General features: G+C 50.1%; 1 protein-coding gene across 2 annotated transcripts in view; it reads left to right on the top strand.

The window, feature by feature from the left end:
* The window catches only part of CUL9 (cullin 9), a 38,808-nt gene extending 21,612 nt beyond the window's left edge, over positions 1–17,196 (top strand). Inside the window, exons 27-42 of one of the 2 annotated variants that reach the window (XM_059938638.1) lie at positions 7,357–7,502; positions 7,653–7,782; positions 7,933–8,132; positions 8,588–8,838; positions 9,817–10,162; positions 13,274–13,414; positions 13,544–13,708; positions 13,875–14,038; positions 14,406–14,499; positions 15,028–15,102; positions 15,250–15,360; positions 15,480–15,597; positions 15,727–15,758; positions 15,927–16,060; positions 16,678–16,751; positions 16,832–17,196. In XM_059938638.1, the coding sequence (XP_059794621.1) occupies positions 7,357–7,502; positions 7,653–7,782; positions 7,933–8,132; positions 8,588–8,838; positions 9,817–10,162; positions 13,274–13,414; positions 13,544–13,708; positions 13,875–14,038; positions 14,406–14,499; positions 15,028–15,102; positions 15,250–15,360; positions 15,480–15,597; positions 15,727–15,758; positions 15,927–16,060; positions 16,678–16,751; positions 16,832–17,043 (2,393 nt within the window). In that variant the 3' untranslated portion in view covers positions 17,044–17,196. The remainder of the gene's footprint in view (positions 1–7,356; positions 7,503–7,652; positions 7,783–7,932; positions 8,133–8,587; positions 8,839–9,816; positions 10,163–13,273; positions 13,415–13,543; positions 13,709–13,874; positions 14,039–14,405; positions 14,500–15,027; positions 15,103–15,249; positions 15,361–15,479; positions 15,598–15,726; positions 15,759–15,926; positions 16,061–16,677; positions 16,752–16,831) is intronic. The other variant, XM_059938639.1, reaches the window with a different exon arrangement.
* Positions 17,197–17,602: the final 406 nt, after the last annotated feature.

Genomic DNA, 17,602 nt, shown 5'->3' with positions numbered 1-17,602 from the left:
GTGGCTACCATAATGGACTATGCAGGTTTAGAATCTTCATGGTCAGTTAAGCCTCATTATTGTGAAATGACCATCTTTCTTTCTAGTAAAGTTTTTTCTCTTAAGGTCTGTTTTTATCTGGTATTAATAGTATACCAGCTTTCTTTTTTAAAAAAATTTTTTTGGCCGCGCCGCACGGCATGCAGGATCTTAGTTCACCGACCAGGGATGGAACCCGTGCCCCCTGCAGTGGAAACGTGCAGTCTTAACCACTGGGCTGCCAGGGAAGTCCCTATACCAGCTTTCTTTGATTAGTATCTTTCTAGTATATCTTTTTCTATCCTTTTACTTTTTTTTTTTGGATTCATCACTTTTTTAGGTCTCTTTTGTTGTAAAATATGAATAGCAAAGTTTGCCATTTTAACCATTTTAAGTATAAAATTCGGTTATTCCTTTACTTGAAAATTTTCTTATTTGGAAATAATTCAAATTTACAGAAAAATTGTAAGAATACTACAAAGAACACTCATATATTCTTTATCCAAGTTTACTTTTTGTTAACTTTTCACTCCATTTGCTTTTATCATTTGTTCTTTGTGTACATATACATATCTATAAATGTGTATATGTATGTATATGTGGTGTGTGTGTGTGTATACTTTTTTCTCATGAACTGCTGCATATATGCTGGCTCTTTGCCCCTAAATAATACACATTTCCTCAGAATAAAATATTCTCTTATAAAACCACAGTACATTTATTACTTTCAAATATTTAACATTCATATAATACTTTTAATCTACTTTCCATATTCCAATTTTGTCAATTACTCCATAATCTCTCTTTTTTTTTTTTTCCAGTCCAGGAGAGGATCACCTGTTATGTTTAGTTGTCATGTCTCTGGTCTCCTTTAATCTGGAACAATTCCTCGGCCTTTCTTTGTCTTTTATGATGTTGACATTTTGGGAGAATATAGTCCTTTAAAATTTTCTGAGTAGTTCCTATTTTAAGTTGGTATATTTCCTCATGATTAGATTCAAGTTATGCATTCCTGGCCAGAGTACTAACTGATATTATATACTTCTCAGGGTATTACATATGGAAGCACAGGATTACCATCTGCCCCTTGTTTGTGATGTTAATTTTGACAACCTGGTCAAGAGTTTGTTTGATTTCTCCACTGTATAGTTAGTATTTTTCCCCTTGCTACTATTAATAAGCAATCTGAAGGTCCTGCTGTATAGCACAGGCAACTCTGCTCAATGTTATGTGGCAGCCTGGATGGGAGAGGAATTTGGCAGAGAATGGATGCATGTGTGTGTATGGCTGAGTCCCTTTGCTGTGCACCTGAAACTATTCACAACATTGTTAATCGGCTATACTCCAATATAAAATAAAAAGGTAAAAAAAAAATAAGCAACCTGTTGACAGTATACTTTAAAACATGCCAATATTCTACTCTCATCAGAATTTCCCCCAGTAGCATTTTACTTTTTTGTTGTTGTTGTTGTTGGCTGCCTCTGTGGCTTGCGGATCTTAGTTCCCCGGGGACTGAACCCCGACCCCCGCACTGAGAGCGCGGAGTCCTAACGGGACTGCCAGGGAATTCCCTCATTTAACTTTTAACTTTACCATACTCTTATATTTTAGGAATGTGTCTTATAAATACCTAGAATTTGTTTTTGTTTTTGTTTTTAATATACATTTTTTAAAATTAATTAATTAATTAATTTATTTATTTTTGGCTGTGTAGGGTCTTTGTTTCTGTGCGAGGGCTTTCTCTAGTTGTGGCAAGCGGGGGCTACTCTTCATCGCGGTGCGCGGGCGTCTCACTGTCGCGGCCTCTCTTGTTGCGGAGCACAGGCTCCAGATGCGCAGGCTCAGTAGTTGTGGCTCACGGGCCCAGTTGCTCCGCGGCATGTGGGATCTTTCCAGACCAGGGCTCGAACCCGTGTCCCCTGCATTGGCAGGCAGATTCTCAACCACTGCGCCACCAGGGAAGCCCTAGAATTTGTTTTTTTAATCAACCTAATAATCTCTTTTTGAATTGTCAATTTTTGTCTATTTATAATTATTATGAGTAATGACGTATTTGGCTTTTATTTTTTAACCTCTTAGTTCACCCTTCTTATTTTAAATTTTAGTTACTTCATATACACAAAAGAGTATATAAAGTGTACAGTTAAAGCAAAAAAAAAAAAAAAAAGGAACACCTTTATAGATGTGATTCTGCCCTGGGGTTTTATGCATTTTATTATTTTGGATTTTAAAAATTCCTTTTTTGTCTCTATCAGTTTTGGAAGTTATGCATTCTATTTCTACAGTTGATTGCCCTTATATTTTTAATGTAAACTTAACTTGTTACTATCACTTCCCATCTTCCTGAACAATAAGAGGACCATAGAAAATCTTAATTCCAGCTCTAACTCCCATCTTGTATCTTTTTTTACCTCCCAACTAGTCATCATTATTATTGTTTTATTCAGTTTGGATTTGCCATCATACCAATTGCTTTAGTCACCATTCCTCTTGCATTTAAAAAAAATATTTATTTTATTTATTTTATCTATTTTTTTGGCTACGTCAGGTCTTAGTTGCGGCATGCAGGATTTTTTTGTTGTGGCATGCAGGCTCTTCGTTGCAACGTGTGGGCTTTTCTCTAGTTGCGGCGTGAGGGCTCTGTAGTTGTGGTGCGCGGGCTCCAGAGCGCATGGGTTCTGTAGTTTGCGGCACATGGACTTTCTCATTGAGGCGTGCGAGCTCAGCAGTTGTGGCGCACTGGCTTAGTTGCCCTGCGGGGTGTGGGATCTTAGTTCCCCAACCAGGGATTGAACCCACGTCCCCTGCGTTGGAAAGCCGATTCTTTACCACTGGACCACCAAGGAAGTCCCTCCTTTTGCATCTTGATCCTTCTTTCTGAGTTCAATTTTCTTCCTACAGTACATCCTTTAGAAGTTGTTTTTTTTTTTTTAATTTTTATTGGAGTATAGTTGATTTACAGTGTTGTGTTACTTTCTGCTGTACAGCACAGTTCATCAGTTATACATACACATATATTCACTCTTCTTTTTTTTATAAATTTATTTATTTATTTATTTATGACTGTGTTGGGTCTTCGTTTCTGTGCGAGGGCTTTCTCTAGTTGTGGCAAGCGGGGGCCACTCTTCATCGCGGTGCGCGGGCCTCTCACTGTCGCGGCCTCTCTTGTTGCGGAGCACAGGCTCCAGACGCGCAAGCTCAGTAATTGTGGCTCACGGGCCCAGTCGCTCCGTGGCATGTGGGATCTTCCCAGACCAGGGCTCGAACCCATGTCCCCCGCATTGGCAGGCAGACTCTCAACCACTGCGCCACCAGGGAAGCCCTATCCACTCTTTTTTAGACTCTTTTCCCATATAGGTCATAACAGAGTATTGAGTAGAGTTCTCTGTGCTGTATAGTAGGTCCTTGTTAGTTATCTATTTTATATATAAGTAGTATGTAGATGTCAATCCCAATCTCCCAATTTATCCCTACCCCCCTTCCCTCCTGGTAACCATAAGTTTGTTTTCTACATCTGTGACTCTATTTCTGTTTTGTAAGTAAGTTCATTTGTACCATTTTTTTAGATTCCACATATAAGTGATATTATATGGTATTTGTCCTTCTCTGTCTGACTTACTTCACTCAGTATGACAATCTCTAGGTCTATTCATGTTGCTGCAAATGGCACTATTTCGTTCTTTTTTATGGCTGAGTAATATTCTATTGTATATATGTACCACATTTTCTTTATCCATTCCTCTGTCAGTGGACATTTAGGTTGTTTCCATGTCCTGGCTATTGTAAATAGTGCCGTAGTGAACACTGGGGTGCATGTATCTTTTTGAATTATGGTTTTCTCTGGGTATATACCCAGGAGTGGGATTGCTGGATCATATGGTAGCTCTGTTTTTAGTTTTTTAAGGAACCTCCATGCTGTTCTCCATAGTGGCTGTACCAATTTACATTCCCACCAACATTGTAGAAGGGGTTCCCTTTTCTCCACACCCTCTCTAGCATTTATTGTTTGTAGATTTAAAAAAATATATATTTATTTTTATTTTATTTTATTTTTGGCTGCGTTGGGTCTTCATTGCCACGTGTGGGCTTTCTCTAGTTGCAGCAGGTGGGGGCTACTCTTCGTTGCATTTTGCAGGCTTCTCATCGTGGTGGCTTTTCTTGTTGCAGAGCATGGGCTCTAGGAGCACGGGCTTCAGTAGTTGTGGCTCGTGGGCTCTAGAGCGCAGGCTCAGTTGTTGTGGTGCACAGGCTTAGTTGCTCCATGGCATGTGGGATCTTCCCAGACCAGGGCTTGAACCCGTGACCCCTGCATTGGCAGGCGGATTCTTAACCACTCTGCCACCAGGGAAGCCCTGTGTGTAGATTTTTTGATGATGGCCGTTCTGACTGGTGTGAGGTGATACCTCATTGTAGTTTTGATTTGCATTTCTGTAATAGTGATGTTGAGCATCTTTTCATGTGCTTTTTGGCCATCTATATGTCTTCTTTGGAGAAAGGTCTATTTAGATCTTCCACTCATTTTTTTTAATTTAATAATTATTATTTACGGTTATGGGAAACAAATTTTAAACAAATTTGCGTACATGTTTTGTTGCTGTGATACATGAGAGACTGATCAGTAAAAGACTGTCATGCATAAAAATATCAATGTATTACATCAGGATAAAATTTGGGGGGGAAGTGAAATGGAAATTAATTTCAAGGAGTAAAAGGAATGATGTAAAATGTCTGATAAAGAGCTTGTCTTGTACTTTTTTTTTTTTTGTCTTGTACTCTTTAAATGGATGATGGTGGCTGTCACATCATAATGATTTTTTTTTCAACATCTTTATTGGAGTATAATTGCTCTACAATGGTGCGTTAGCTTCTGCCGTACAACAAAGTGAATCAGCCATACATATACACATACCCCCATATCCCCTCTCTCTTGTGTCCCCCTCCCACCCTCCCTATCACACCCTTCTAGGTGGTCACAAAGCATCATTCTGCTCATTTTTTTTTAAATTTATTTGTTTATTTTATTTATTTATTTTGGCTGTGTTGGGTCTGTGTTGCTGCGAGCGGGCTTTCTCTAATTGTGGCAAGCGGGGGCTACTCTTCATTGCAGTGCGTGGGCTTCTCATTGCGGTGGCTTCTCTTGCTGCAGAGCACGGGCTCTAGGCGTGTGGGCTTCAGTAGTTGCAGCATGTGGTCTCAGTAGTTGTGGCTCACGGGCTCTAGAGCACAGGCTCAGTAGTTGTGGCACAGGAGCTTAGTTGCTCCGCGGCATGTGGGGTCTTCCCAGACCAGGGATCGAACCCGTGTTCCCTGCACTGGCAGGCGGATTCTCAACCACTGCGCCACCAGGGAAGCCCCTCTGCTCATTTTTTGATTGGGTTGTTTGTTTCTTTGTTATTGAGCTGCATGAACTGTTTGTATATTTTGGTGATTAATCCTTTGTCGCTTCGTTTACGAAGAAGTCTCTTAATTGATGGAATATTGTTGGAAAACTTTTATCAGTTTTTATTTCAGAATGGCTTATTTTCACCGTCATTTAAAAAATCATTTTATTATGAGAAATTTTATTTAATTAATTTATTTATTTTTGGCTGCATTGGGTCTTCGTTGCTGCACGCAGACTTTCTCTAGTTGCGGCAAGAGGGGGCTACTCTTCATGGTGGTGCGTGGGCTTCTCATTCTGGTGGCTTCTCTTGTTGTGGAGCACGGGCTCTAGGCGCGAGGGCTTCAGTAGTTGTGGCTCGCGGGCTCTACAGTGCAAGCTCAGTAGTTGTGGCTCACGGGCTCAGTTGTTCCCCGGCATGTGGGAGCTTCCCGGACCAGGGCTAGAACCTGTGACCCCTGCCTTGGCAGGCGGATTCTTAACCACTGCACCACAAGGGAAGCCCTATGAGAAACTTTAGACATACGCAAAAGTAGACAGAATAGATAAACTTCAGTATACCAACATATATCAGTTCATGGCCAATTTTGCTTCATTTGTACCCCACCCGCTTTCCTTAGCCCTCAAATTTAAGGTAAGGACTCTCTTTTTAAAAGCAAGGACACTACAATTATCAAACTTACAGAAATTAGTAACAGTTCCTAATATTATCAAATATACAGTCAATATTCATATTTCCCTAATTATCTCGAGCTTTTAAAATTAAGGGTTTTTTTTTTTGCCTACTGAGGATCCAAACAAAGCCCATACATTACATTTGATGAGTTATATCTCCTGTTTCCCTTAATGTATAGGTTCCTGCCTCTGTTTTCTTCCCCCTTGCAATTGTTTGTGGAGTAAACTGGGTAGTTGTCCAAATAGAGTTGTCCACTGCCTGAATTTTGCTGATTGTGTCTACACGGTGTTCTCTAGGCACCGTGCTCTGTCTGTTTTCCCGAAGACCGATATTTAGATGTAGGAGCTTATTCAGATTCAGGGTTGATTTCTCGGGCAAGGACACTTCATAGGTAGTATCGTGTACTTCCTCCTGGAGGCTGTCTCTCTCTGTGATGTTAAAGTGGATCAGTGGATTTCACTGTTGTCTGTCCAATCTATACGTTATGTATAATTTCCCATTAGCTGTTCGCTAGATGCTCATTCATTCTCATTGCCGTTAGGGTTAGGAACTAGTGACATTCTACTTTTGTCATTCCCTCTCCATCTGTTAGCCAGAATGCTTCCTCTATAAAGAGAAACTTCCTCTCATCAGCTTTTTGGTTACCCTGAAGTACTGTTTATACAGGAAAGGCTTGATTCTCTTCTCCTCCCCCTTATTTTTAACCAGTTTTCAAAATAATGTGTTGGTTCTCTAGCTTCCTCCAAAGATGACTGGTGAGGTCTTTTAAAAAAATATATCATTATGAACTCATGGCTTTTAAAACATTTCATGTGTTTCAATTCATCGCAGGTGTTATTTTTTTTGATCTTCACATTGTCCCATCTTTGGCCAGAGAGCACCTCTCAGGCTGGCTCCTTTTGATACCCTCTCCCTTTGACAGCATCCTCATTTTCTAGTCTGAACAAACAGCCCAGGCTCACAGGAGAAGGAAGAGACCCAGCCCAGCGGGTCTTTAAAACTGTCAGCTCCCTGGGAGCAAAACCCAGCTCTCCTCTCTGGTGTTTCTGCCGTGGAGCTCGCCTGGCACAGGGCTAGGCTCAGGGTGGGCTCCCAGGTTCCTGTGGCAGACACAGAGGAGGCTGAGCTCTGGGCACTGGACGAGGCACCTCTGTGTCTGTGAATGCTGGGCCCTGATCCCCACAGAGACTAGCAAAGTTTGGCAAATGGTGCACCCTCCCCTCAACGCTGACCCCTCGTTTCCCCTACTCTGTCTCCACATTTTCCCTCAACACTTTCCCAGGTCAGAACCATCCAGTCCTGGACGTGGGACCACATCGGCGACTGCAGTGGACGTGGCTGGGCCGGGCTGAGCTGCAGTTTGGGGACCAGACCCTCCATGTGTCCACCGTGCAGATGTGGCTGCTGTTGAATTTCAATCAGACGGAGGTGCCTCAGCTCCTTGGCCTCTAGCTGTCTTCTTCTCTGCTTTGTCTGTCACTGTTCTTCTCAAGTCTCTCCCTCCTTCCTTCTGTCCTCCCTCTTATTTTCCTTTCCCTTGACTGTCTTCTCCTGACTGGCCCTGTTTCTCCTGACCAGGAGGTGTCAGTAGAGGCTTTGCTGAAGAATTCTGACCTCAGCCCCAAGCTGCTGCTCCAGGCACTCCTGCCCCTCACCGCTGACAGCGGCCCTTTGACCCTGCAGGAGGGTCAGGACTTCCCACATGGGGGTAGGTCCGAGGGGGGCTGGGCTGAGCCTCTGCTCCGAGGGGGCGGGGCTCTCCGGGTGGGGGTGGTGTAGGGAATGAGAATGGGGTCCCCTTTGCCCCCACTCCTCTGTCCTTTCCCCTCCTCGGGCGCTGACTGGGAGCGGGTTCCAGGCGTGCTGCAGCTCCGTGAGCCTGGGCTCTGGCCCCATGGGGAGGCCCTGTGGCTGCTACCTCCCCAGACGTACCTGAACGTAGAGGAGGATGAGGGCCGAACCCTGGAGCAGAAGAGGAACCTCTTGAGCTGTCTTCTTGTCCGTATTCTGAAAGCCCACGGAGAGAAGGGCCTCCACATCGACCAGCTGGTTTGTCTGGTAGGCAGAGGAGACTGTGATGGTGGTGGGAGAGGTAGGGAGTCGTGCTTGGGGGTGGGGTTGGAGGCAGGGGTCATCACAGGGAAGGTGAACTGTCTCAGCCCGAGACCTGGTAGGATGACATTTCCATTTGGGTTTTCTGTTCCCGACGGGCAGTTAGACAGAAGGTAGAGACCAGACATGAGTGCTGACCATGTGCCAGGCTCTATTCTAAGAGTTTACATGATTAAGTCATTTAATCCACACAAAAATACTATGAGATAGGTGGTGGTGGAGTTATTATTATTATTACTATTATTATTATTGTTCTCATTTGACAGATAAGAAAAATGAGGCATGAATTAGTAACTGATCCATAGTCACACAGCTAGTAAGGGCAGAGCCGGGCATTGAACCCAGGCAAGCTGGCTTCTCTGGGTAAAAGCATCCCACCTGTTTCCTCTCCTCCCGTCCAGGTGCTGGAGGCCTGGCAGAAGGGTCCAAATCCCCCTGGAAGCCTGGGCCGCGCTGTTGCCGGGGGCGTGGCCTGTACCAGCACCGATGTCCTCTCTTGCATCCTGCACCTCCTGGGCCAGGGCTACGTGGAACGACGGGATGACCGCCCCCAGATCCTGATGTATGCCAGCCCGGAGCCCATGGGGCCCTGCCGAGGTCAGGCAGAGGTCCCCTTATGTGGCAGCCAGACCTCTGAGACCTCCAAGCCTAGGTAGCCACCCCTAGCTCTGTCCCCCTACTGCCACCCAGGACGGATGGCACTGCAGTGACATGGGAGGGGTCGTAGCGCCAAAGTCAGGCTCCCAGTGGAAAAATATTTCATTTCTTTCTTTGTCTAACCCCGTTTTCCCTGTCCCTGTTATCTCCCCCATTTTGCTAGTCTTCATTCCCCCTCCCAGCACCGTCATCCCCTTCTTTGCCTCCTTCCCAAGCAGGGCCCTTGCTCTCCCCAGCCTCCTAAAGCCAACCCTTAGGCAAGGGACCCAGACATGTAAACTCCTTTCTGGATGTCTTTCATTCTAAGCAAAATTGAAATATTATGCAGATATGTATTGAGTACTAACCGTGCACTTTGCTCAGTGAAATATACAAATTCTAGCTTTCAGGAAGTCTGTTCTACAGAGGAATTTGCCGTAGGATTCCCCTAAGTAGCTGGCACCCCTAAAGCTTTTTACATCAGCTCCAGTTCACCAGGAGTTGTTACGGCTCTACTTTTATGCCTGCTGTTCACACTGTGTGTAAAGCAAGTTATCTAGAGTAATCTTTCTCCAGCTTTCACACGCACACACGTTCAAATTCAGTTGAGCTCCCGGTGACACTTAGGCTGCTGGTCCACAGACCGCACTTTGAGGTGTAAAGCTGTAGATTGTTTCTCACCGGACACCCTGGTAGTATTTTGGGCGGGACCTGCAGTAGGATTGTCCCATCCACTGTAGGTCAATTAGCATCGTGACCCCTGCCCACTAGATTCCTGTAGTGCCCCCAGTCATTGCAACTGCCAGCCCCCCCCCCCCCTTACAAATGCTCCTGTGGAGGCTGTGCTCTGACGGTTGGATGGTTATCCTCAGGTTGGTTAAGCAAGTGTGGATGGAGATGTGCAAGCGGGGGCTATGGGACCAGGGTGGGGTTCAGCTAGCAGGTTGGATAAGCAGGGCAGCGAGACTGACCGCTGACTCTTCTCTCCCTCAAGCCCGGAAGTTGTGGCTGCCCTAGCATCCCTACAGCTGCCTGCGGGCCGCACCATGAGCCCCCAGGAGGTGGAAGGGTTGATGGAGCACACGGTGCGGCAGGTGCAGGAGATGCTGAACCTAGAGCCAGACGTGGCTCAGCACCTTCTGGCTCATTCCCACTGGGGCGCCGAACAGCTGCTGCAGCGCTACAGCGATAACCCCGAGCCATTGCTGCTGGCGGCCGGGCTGTGCGTCCCTCAGGCCCAGGCTGCCCCTGCACGTCCGGCCCACTGCCCTGTGTGTGTCAGCCCTCTGGAGCCCGACGACGACTTGCCCTCCCTGTGCTGCATGCACTACTGCTGTAAGGTAAGGCCCTGCCAGCTGCTCTCCTTTCCCGGCTCTCGCCCGACAACACAACTCCTTGGGAACTTCTGGGCTCCAGCCCCAGCACTGCCATTTCCCGTCCTGGGCAATGTTGAACGAGTCTCTTAGTCTCTCTTAAACTGCTTTTGTCATCGTAAGTGGTGCCTTGACACTCTACAGGTTGTTAGGATCTGGTGGTATGTGTCAGTGGTTCTCAAATTTTGCTGCATATTATAATTACTGGGAGCTTTGAAAAATCCCGATGCTCAAACTATGCCCCAGACCAATTAGAATCTCTGAAGGTGAAACCCAGGCATCTGGAGTTTTAAAAGTTCCTCAGGTGATTCCAGTGTTCAGCCAAATTTGAGAACTATAGGTAGGTAGGTAGGTAGGTAGGTAGATAGATACACACACATATACAGACTCAAGGTACTTTCTAAATGAAAAGCGTTATGAAATTGGTGATGACTGTAGTTTATGGTTTCCTTATCACCGTTCAAGGCTCTTTATCCCAGAACATCATCACTTTTTTTTACCATATATACTCTCATTTAATATAAAAATAAGAAGGAATGGTTTAATCCAAAAAATAGCACAAAAGCAGAGGGAAGTATGAGAAGTCAGGCTGCTGTAAAGTTGAGGCAGAGAAGGCTGTAGATGGAGAGGGAGTAGTCCTCAGATGGGGAGGGGCTGAGGCAGGAAGCTGGGTACTGAGTGCCTCATCTTCCCTGCCTCACAGCTTGTAGGACCGGTGCCCAAACCCACCTACTTAGCAGGATGAGCTCCCTTGTTGCCCTGAATTCTAGTCGCCTCTCTCAGCAGCGCTGCCCCAGTGGTGGGTGACCGGGGCCGTGTGTGTTTGCATGCGTGTGTAGTTGTACTTTTTTCTCCTTCCCTTTTGCTCGGCTTCAGGTTACTCTTCTCACATAGTTGCCTCTGCTCCCTTTTTCCAGGTTCTTAATTATTTCCTTTACACTTTCACTTTTTCATTTAACTAATACTTGTCATGGACTTACTACGTGCACAGCTCTGGGTGCTGCGTGAGGGAGTGGGGAAACCCCAACTGGCAAGGACCCGAGAGCTAATACTAACCACAGCTAATATTTATGGGGGACTTACTCTGGGCCATTGTGCTGTTTTACACACATCATCTTGCTTAATTCCCAAAATAGTTCTGTGAGGTAGGTGAGCAAGCTGGTGGGACAGTGGAAGGAGAGGCGATTTGGGAGGTGGACAGGGGCCCAGATGGGTTGGGTTGGTGGACAGTGGCCTTTAATTTATGGGAAGCCCTGGTGGGTTTTAAGCAGGGAGATGATATGATCTGATTTCCATTTTTGAAAAGATCACTTTTTGTGGAGAAAAGACTTGGACAGAACAAGAGTGGAAGTAGGGACACTGGTTTGGAGACTGTTGTACAAAGAGGCAATAGTTGGTGGCAGCTGGGCCTAGGGACAGTGAAGAGGGGAGTGGACGGATTGGGACGCATTTGGAGATAGAGCTGACAGGTTTTGGTGGCTTAGGACAAGGGAATCAAGGCAATTCCTGGGTTTTTGACCTGAGCATCTGGGAGGAGGGGATGTGTCATCTTTTACTGAGTTGGGGGAAATATTTGGGCTGGAGGGCAGATTTTTGAGGGGAAATTCAATCTGTTTTGGCCAAGTGAAGTTTGAGCTGCTTTTGCTTTGTTGGACACCTGTGTGGGACTGGCAAGTGGACAGTGGATCTTTGAATTTGGAATTAAGTGGAGAGGCCTGGCTGGCAACACCCAGGGAGAGAAGAGCAGGCCCAAACTGTACCCCCATCCTGTAGAGGTGAAGAGACGGGGAGCCAGAAAATGGGACTGAGGAAAAGCAGGCTGATGGCAGAGATCCCAGCCAAAGTGGAGCCAGTGGCAATGCAGGAGCGATCAGACGGGAAATCCTGGGGTCTGGAGCAGTTGGAGGTGGTTTCCCAAGGTGAGGCTTGAGTGGCAGAGAGCGGGAGGGGGAGTCCAGGCTGGAGACCGTATTCCACTTGGCTGGGCAGCAAAAGCCAAGGGCACACCCAAAGCAGAGGGGCTCCTTGTGGGAGTGGAGTGGGCTCTGAACTGAGACGCTGGCCTTCGTCCTACAGGGCAGGGCTCCCACCCCATGGTGGTGAGGGGCCCTCATGGCCTGTGTGCTTGCAAGTGTGGGGGTCTGAATTTGGAGAAATTTCCCCTGTATGATCTCAAAAATGCAAGAATTTTGCATTCAACTTCCCAGTTTATCTGGGCTTGTTTCACTATAGAAGGGGTTGGTTTTGTTTAGTACTTTGAGTGAAAATAGTCCGGTGAAGTGCTTCTTATTTATCCTGGAGCTTTGAAACCACCTGCGGGACTCTCCAGGGGTTGGATGCATCATTTGGGGAAGCTCGGCCATCGGCAGTGTGAGGGAAAGGGTCATTAATGAAGTCTTTTGGAGGCTCGGGTGCTCATGGTGTCAGGAGCGATGGGAGAAGGAAGCGCACTGATGGGACCGGCTCCCGCGGCAGTTGAGGGCTGAGGGGATGATGGCCTGGGTTGGCGGGGGCAGTGACGTGGAAGCAAGAAAAGGATTCAAGAGTTGCGACGGCTCCAGCACTGGGGACTGGGGGAGTGGTGGGGTGGCTGATTAGGCTTTGGGGGTGCAGCTGGCGAGGCTGCTTTGTGGAGGAGGCTGAGTCTGGGGAAGCGGGAGCATCGAGACAGGCACTGAGGTGAGCAGTGGAGCCGGGAGGCGAGGCTGCAGCTGCGGCGCAGTGACCCTGGCCAGCCCCCCAGGCCTACTTTCTCTCTGACCTTCTTGCTGTCTCCAAATCTTTCTTAGAACTTCAATCTTCTCCTTTTTCTTGATTCTCTTTACCCATTCCCTTCACATCCATCCCAACAATAATTATAATTACATTACCACGGCCCGCACATCCTCAAAGTGAACTGTAATTTGGACCAATCTCAGGAAGACTCACGGAGGCCAGAAAGCTTAGGGTCAGTTTCGAGGTTGACGTAGAAGCAGGCTTGTCTCTGGCCTCGTGCGCCGTCGGGGAGGGGTGCTAGGTGAGTCACACTTGTGCTGCTCCCGCGCTGCCCCTGAGCGGCTGCTCCTGTGTCCCTCCCAGTCTTGCTGGAATGAGTACCTGACAACTCGAATTGAGCAGAACCTTGTGCTGAACTGCACCTGCCCCATTGCTGACTGCCCCGCCCAGCCCACGGGGGCCTTCATCCGCACCATCGTCTCCTCGCCAGAGGTCATCTCCAAGGTACCGCCTCCTCGGAGAGGCTCCAGTGCTCAGCCCCAGGGAGTGGGCTGACACGCGGGGTGCGGGGGGCCCGGAGGTGTGGCATCCGGAGAGACAGGCCCTCACCTCGTGGCACCTGTGTCCCCACAGTACGAAAAGGCCCTCCTGCGTGGCTACGTGGAGAGCTGTGCCAACCTGACCTGGTGCACCAACCCCCAGGGCTGCGACCGCATCCTGTGCCGCCAGGGCCTGGGCTGTGGGACCACCTGCTCCAAGTGTGGCTGGGCCTCCTGCTTCAACTGTAGCTTCCCTGAGGTGGGTGCCCACCCTGGCTCTGCCCTGGAGCCGGGATCCACCCCTCTCCCTGCCACCCACAAGGACTCTTCCGTGTCCTCCCCACACTGCCATCCTCCAGACCTGACCTCTCCCTCCCTCCCGGCAGTAAGGCTGGGCTGCGTCCTCACTGCCCCTCCTGCTCTAGGCACACTACCCTGCCAGCTGTGGCCACATGTCTCAGTGGGTGGATGATGGTGGCTACTACGATGGCATGAGCGTGGAGGCCCAGAGCAAGCATCTGGCCAAGCTCATCTCCAAGCGCTGTCCCAGCTGTCAGGCTCCCATCGAGAAGAACGAGGGGTGTCTGCAGTAAGAAGGGGGTACTGTGGGCACCGGCAGGGTCGGGGGGCATGGGAGAGGGTGGGAGGCCTGGCGGAAGGAAGGGGCAGTGGGCCTACCTGAAAGCTCAGCAGACAAGGGCAGTTACTCAGCCACCTTCACGGCACCCTCCAGAGTGATACCTGGATCTGAGTGTTCCTTCCCCCACTTTTAAGCCTACGCTGTATAGGGGAATTCAGAAGCCAGGGTGTGGTCAGTAAGGATTGGTACGGTTAAGGAGACTAAGAGGGCATGAGAGGGACCAGGGCATCTTCAGTGGTGTGTCCAGGCCCTGGGCATTCCTGGTGTGGCCCTGGCCAGAGGCAGGAGCCCTCTGACCAGCTAGCTTCCTCCACAGCATGACTTGTGCCAAATGCAACCATGGATTCTGCTGGCGCTGCCTCAAGTCCTGGAAGCCAAATCACAAAGACTATTACAACTGCTCCGCCATGGTAAGGGGCTGGCGCCGGAAGGAGGGGGCAGAGGCCCAAGGGCAGTGAGGATGAGATGCTGCCGCAGGGCCTGGGCACAGACGTCTCTGTGTCCCAAGCAGCCGAACAGCTGTTGGGACGAAGGCTCAGTGGGGAGAAGACAGAAGCCACCTGGGCCTACAGGTGCTGAGAGTTCTATCTTGGGAGGTCTGTGCATGAAGACCTTCAGCTCCAGAGTCGGACGTCTCACACCGAGGTGGCTACAGAGGCCGGGGCGGGCTGGGCACTCCCAGGAAGCACCAGCGCAGAGCAGAGCGAGGACTTTGAGTCAGAGCCTGGCTCCGCTGTGTACTCAGTTAACCTGTCCAGGCCTCAGCGCCCTTATCTGTAAAAGAGGATGATAGTCTGACCTACCTCACAGTTATGAGAACTGAATGAGAAAACCTGGGTAAAGCATCAGAAGGCCTCCATGAATGGTAGTTGGCCTGATTATTAACCTCATCCTGCCCTGCCAAGCACCCGACAGCCCTCTCGACGTGTCTTTCCCAGGTAAGCAAAGCAGCTCGCCAGGAGAAGCGGTTCCAGGACTATAACGAGAGGTGTACTTTCCATCACCAGGCCCGGGTGAGCAGGGCGGAGACGGCTGGGTCGGTGAGGAGGTCAGAGGGCTGGGCCAGATGGCCGGGCAGAGGCTAGAGGTCCCAGGGAGACGAGTGCTCTTCTGACTGGGTGGGGATGCGCGTGCTGGCACTGACCGCCTTCCCTGCACAGGACTTTGCTGTGAACTTGCGGAACCGCGCATCTGCCATCCACGAGGTGCCCCCACCCAGATCCTTCACCTTCCTCAGCGACGCCTGCCGGGGTCTCGAGCAGGCTCGAAAGGTGTGGGGCGGGGCAGGGGGGCGATGTGCCCAGGGGTCTGGTGGGCTGGGAGAGGGAGGGAGGGAGGAAGAAGCTGGCGGGAGGCGGCCTCAGCGGGAGCGGCGGCCTGGGCTCCGCAGGTGCTGGCCTACGCCTGCGTGTACAGCTTCTACAATCAGGACACGGAGCACATGGACGTGGTGGAGCAGCAGACTGAGGCCCTGGAGCTGCACACCAACGCCCTGCAGATCCTCCTGGGTGAGCCCCCTGCCCGCTCGGTGCTCTCTCATGCCCCCTCTCCCCCAGCACCCAGCCCCGACACACAAACGGGTGGGTGACCAGAGCCAGCTGCCCACCTTCATTCTGTCCCCTTCCTGCCCTTCATAGCCTTATCGCCGTTACAGAGTTCCAGTCCTCAGGTACACAGTACACAGACCTTCACCCGACCTTTGCTTTGGTTACGACCTGTCCCCACCTCTAGGCACTAGGCCCCGGTAGATGTGGGTGGCACATAGTGGGCGTCCAGTATGCATCTGTGGAAGGACGGGAAGAAGGGAGGGAGCCCCCGTACCCTGCCCCCTCTGCAGAAGAGACCCTGCTGCGCTGCAGAGACCTGGCCTCCTCGCTGCGCCTCCTGCGGGCAGAGCACCTCAGCACGGGCCTGGAGCTGCTGCGGCGGATCCAGGAGCGGCTGCTGGCCATCCTGCAGCACTCCACCCAGGTAGCCGCCCAGCCGGCCCGGCCGCCCTGGGGGATCCTGAAGGAAAGGCGTCAAGGGCAAATGGACCTGGCGTGCATCCTAGCTCCCAGGCCTGCCCCTTAGCCACCTGGCATTTCCTGCAAAATGGAGTTGGTTATCCCAGATCAAGGGTATTTGGCCAGTTGCTTGCTCCCCAGAATCACTTGGGGAGCTTTTTCAGAAGATTCTTTGCAGACGTGGATTTAGAATCCTAGGACTGGGGGCAGGGGACTGGCATCCACCGGAATAGGGGATCTGAGGTTCTTTCTGGCTCTAATACTCTGATGTCGAGTCTAAACTAGGAATCCCACCCTCAGAGAGCTTACGGACTGGTAGTAACTTGGGCAGAAAAGGCGTGAACATACATGGGAAGCGGGGGTGGTGCCTCACCGCAGTATCCTGGGTCTCTGGAGACCACCTCTGAGTCACATTACACAGAGGCAGTGGCTTGTGGAGGGCGGTGCTGGGGGGGGGGTGCATTCCTGGCAGGGGCCGGGCCCCCCTCAGCCCTCAGGGGACGCTGGGTGAAGCGAGGCTGGGCACAGAGGCCCCGTGTCCTCTACTCTCCTGCTCCCCGCATCCTCCCGTCTCCTTGCCAGGATTTCCGGGTTGGTCTCCAGAGCCCATCATCAGAGGCCCGGGAGGCGAAAGGATCCAACGTGCCCGGCAGTCAGTGAGTGGAGGGGGCAGAGCCACGGAGGGGGCGTGGGAGGCGCCAGGCTTCCTCTGGGGCTGAGCGTGGCGCTCTCCCAGGCCCCAGGGCTCCTCGGGGCTGCAGGCGGAGGAGGAGGAGGAGGAGGACGACGACGACGAGGACGATGTGCCTGAGTGGCAGCAGGATGAGTTTGAAGAGGAGCTGGACAACGACAGCTTCTCCTATGACGAGGAGTCTGAGAACCTGGACCGAGAGACTTTCTTCTTTGGCGACGAGGAGGAAGACGACGAGGGCTACGATTGAGGGGTAGGATGCAGGGAGCGCTGGAGCCGCCAGAGTCCTGGGGCCACGGACGGGCTCAGGAGGGCACCCTTCCCCCTGTCTTGAGGGTAGGCGGTTACCAGTGTCTGCGGCACCGTCTTCTGTTCACTGAATAAACTTTTTTTCATATACTTCTCTGGAAGCAGACCAGACAGCTTCCTCAATGGGCCACTTCAACTTCCCCCTCCATTGCACACACCCAACCCTCCTCCTCCTTTACTGTTTTCTTTAGGCGTCCAGACTTCCATCCTAAGAGAAAGTCCACAGCAGACCTGTGTGACTTACACCGATAAAGGGAAATAAAGATCCACGTGGTACAGGGCCAGGGACAGGCTGGCCCACTTGCCTCAGACCCAGCCCTGCATCAGAGACAGAGAGGAATGGCCACTCCCACGATCGATCAGCTTCCTCCACACTCCTGAGTGTTCCTGGGGGGAGCTTGAGGGCGTTAGGAAGTATCCTCGTCTTGGGGGCCTGTGGACCTTTAAAGGGTCTCTACATCTTGAAGTGAAGTGGGGTGTTAAGAGGATATTATGGGGGACCTGCCC

Source organism: Balaenoptera ricei, chromosome 11, assembly GCF_028023285.1.
Source record: "Balaenoptera ricei isolate mBalRic1 chromosome 11, mBalRic1.hap2, whole genome shotgun sequence".
In the NCBI taxonomy this organism is placed as follows: domain Eukaryota; kingdom Metazoa; phylum Chordata; class Mammalia; order Artiodactyla; family Balaenopteridae; genus Balaenoptera; species Balaenoptera ricei.
Note: the sequence above shows the minus strand (reverse complement) of the source record. Positions and strands in the feature narration are given on the sequence as shown.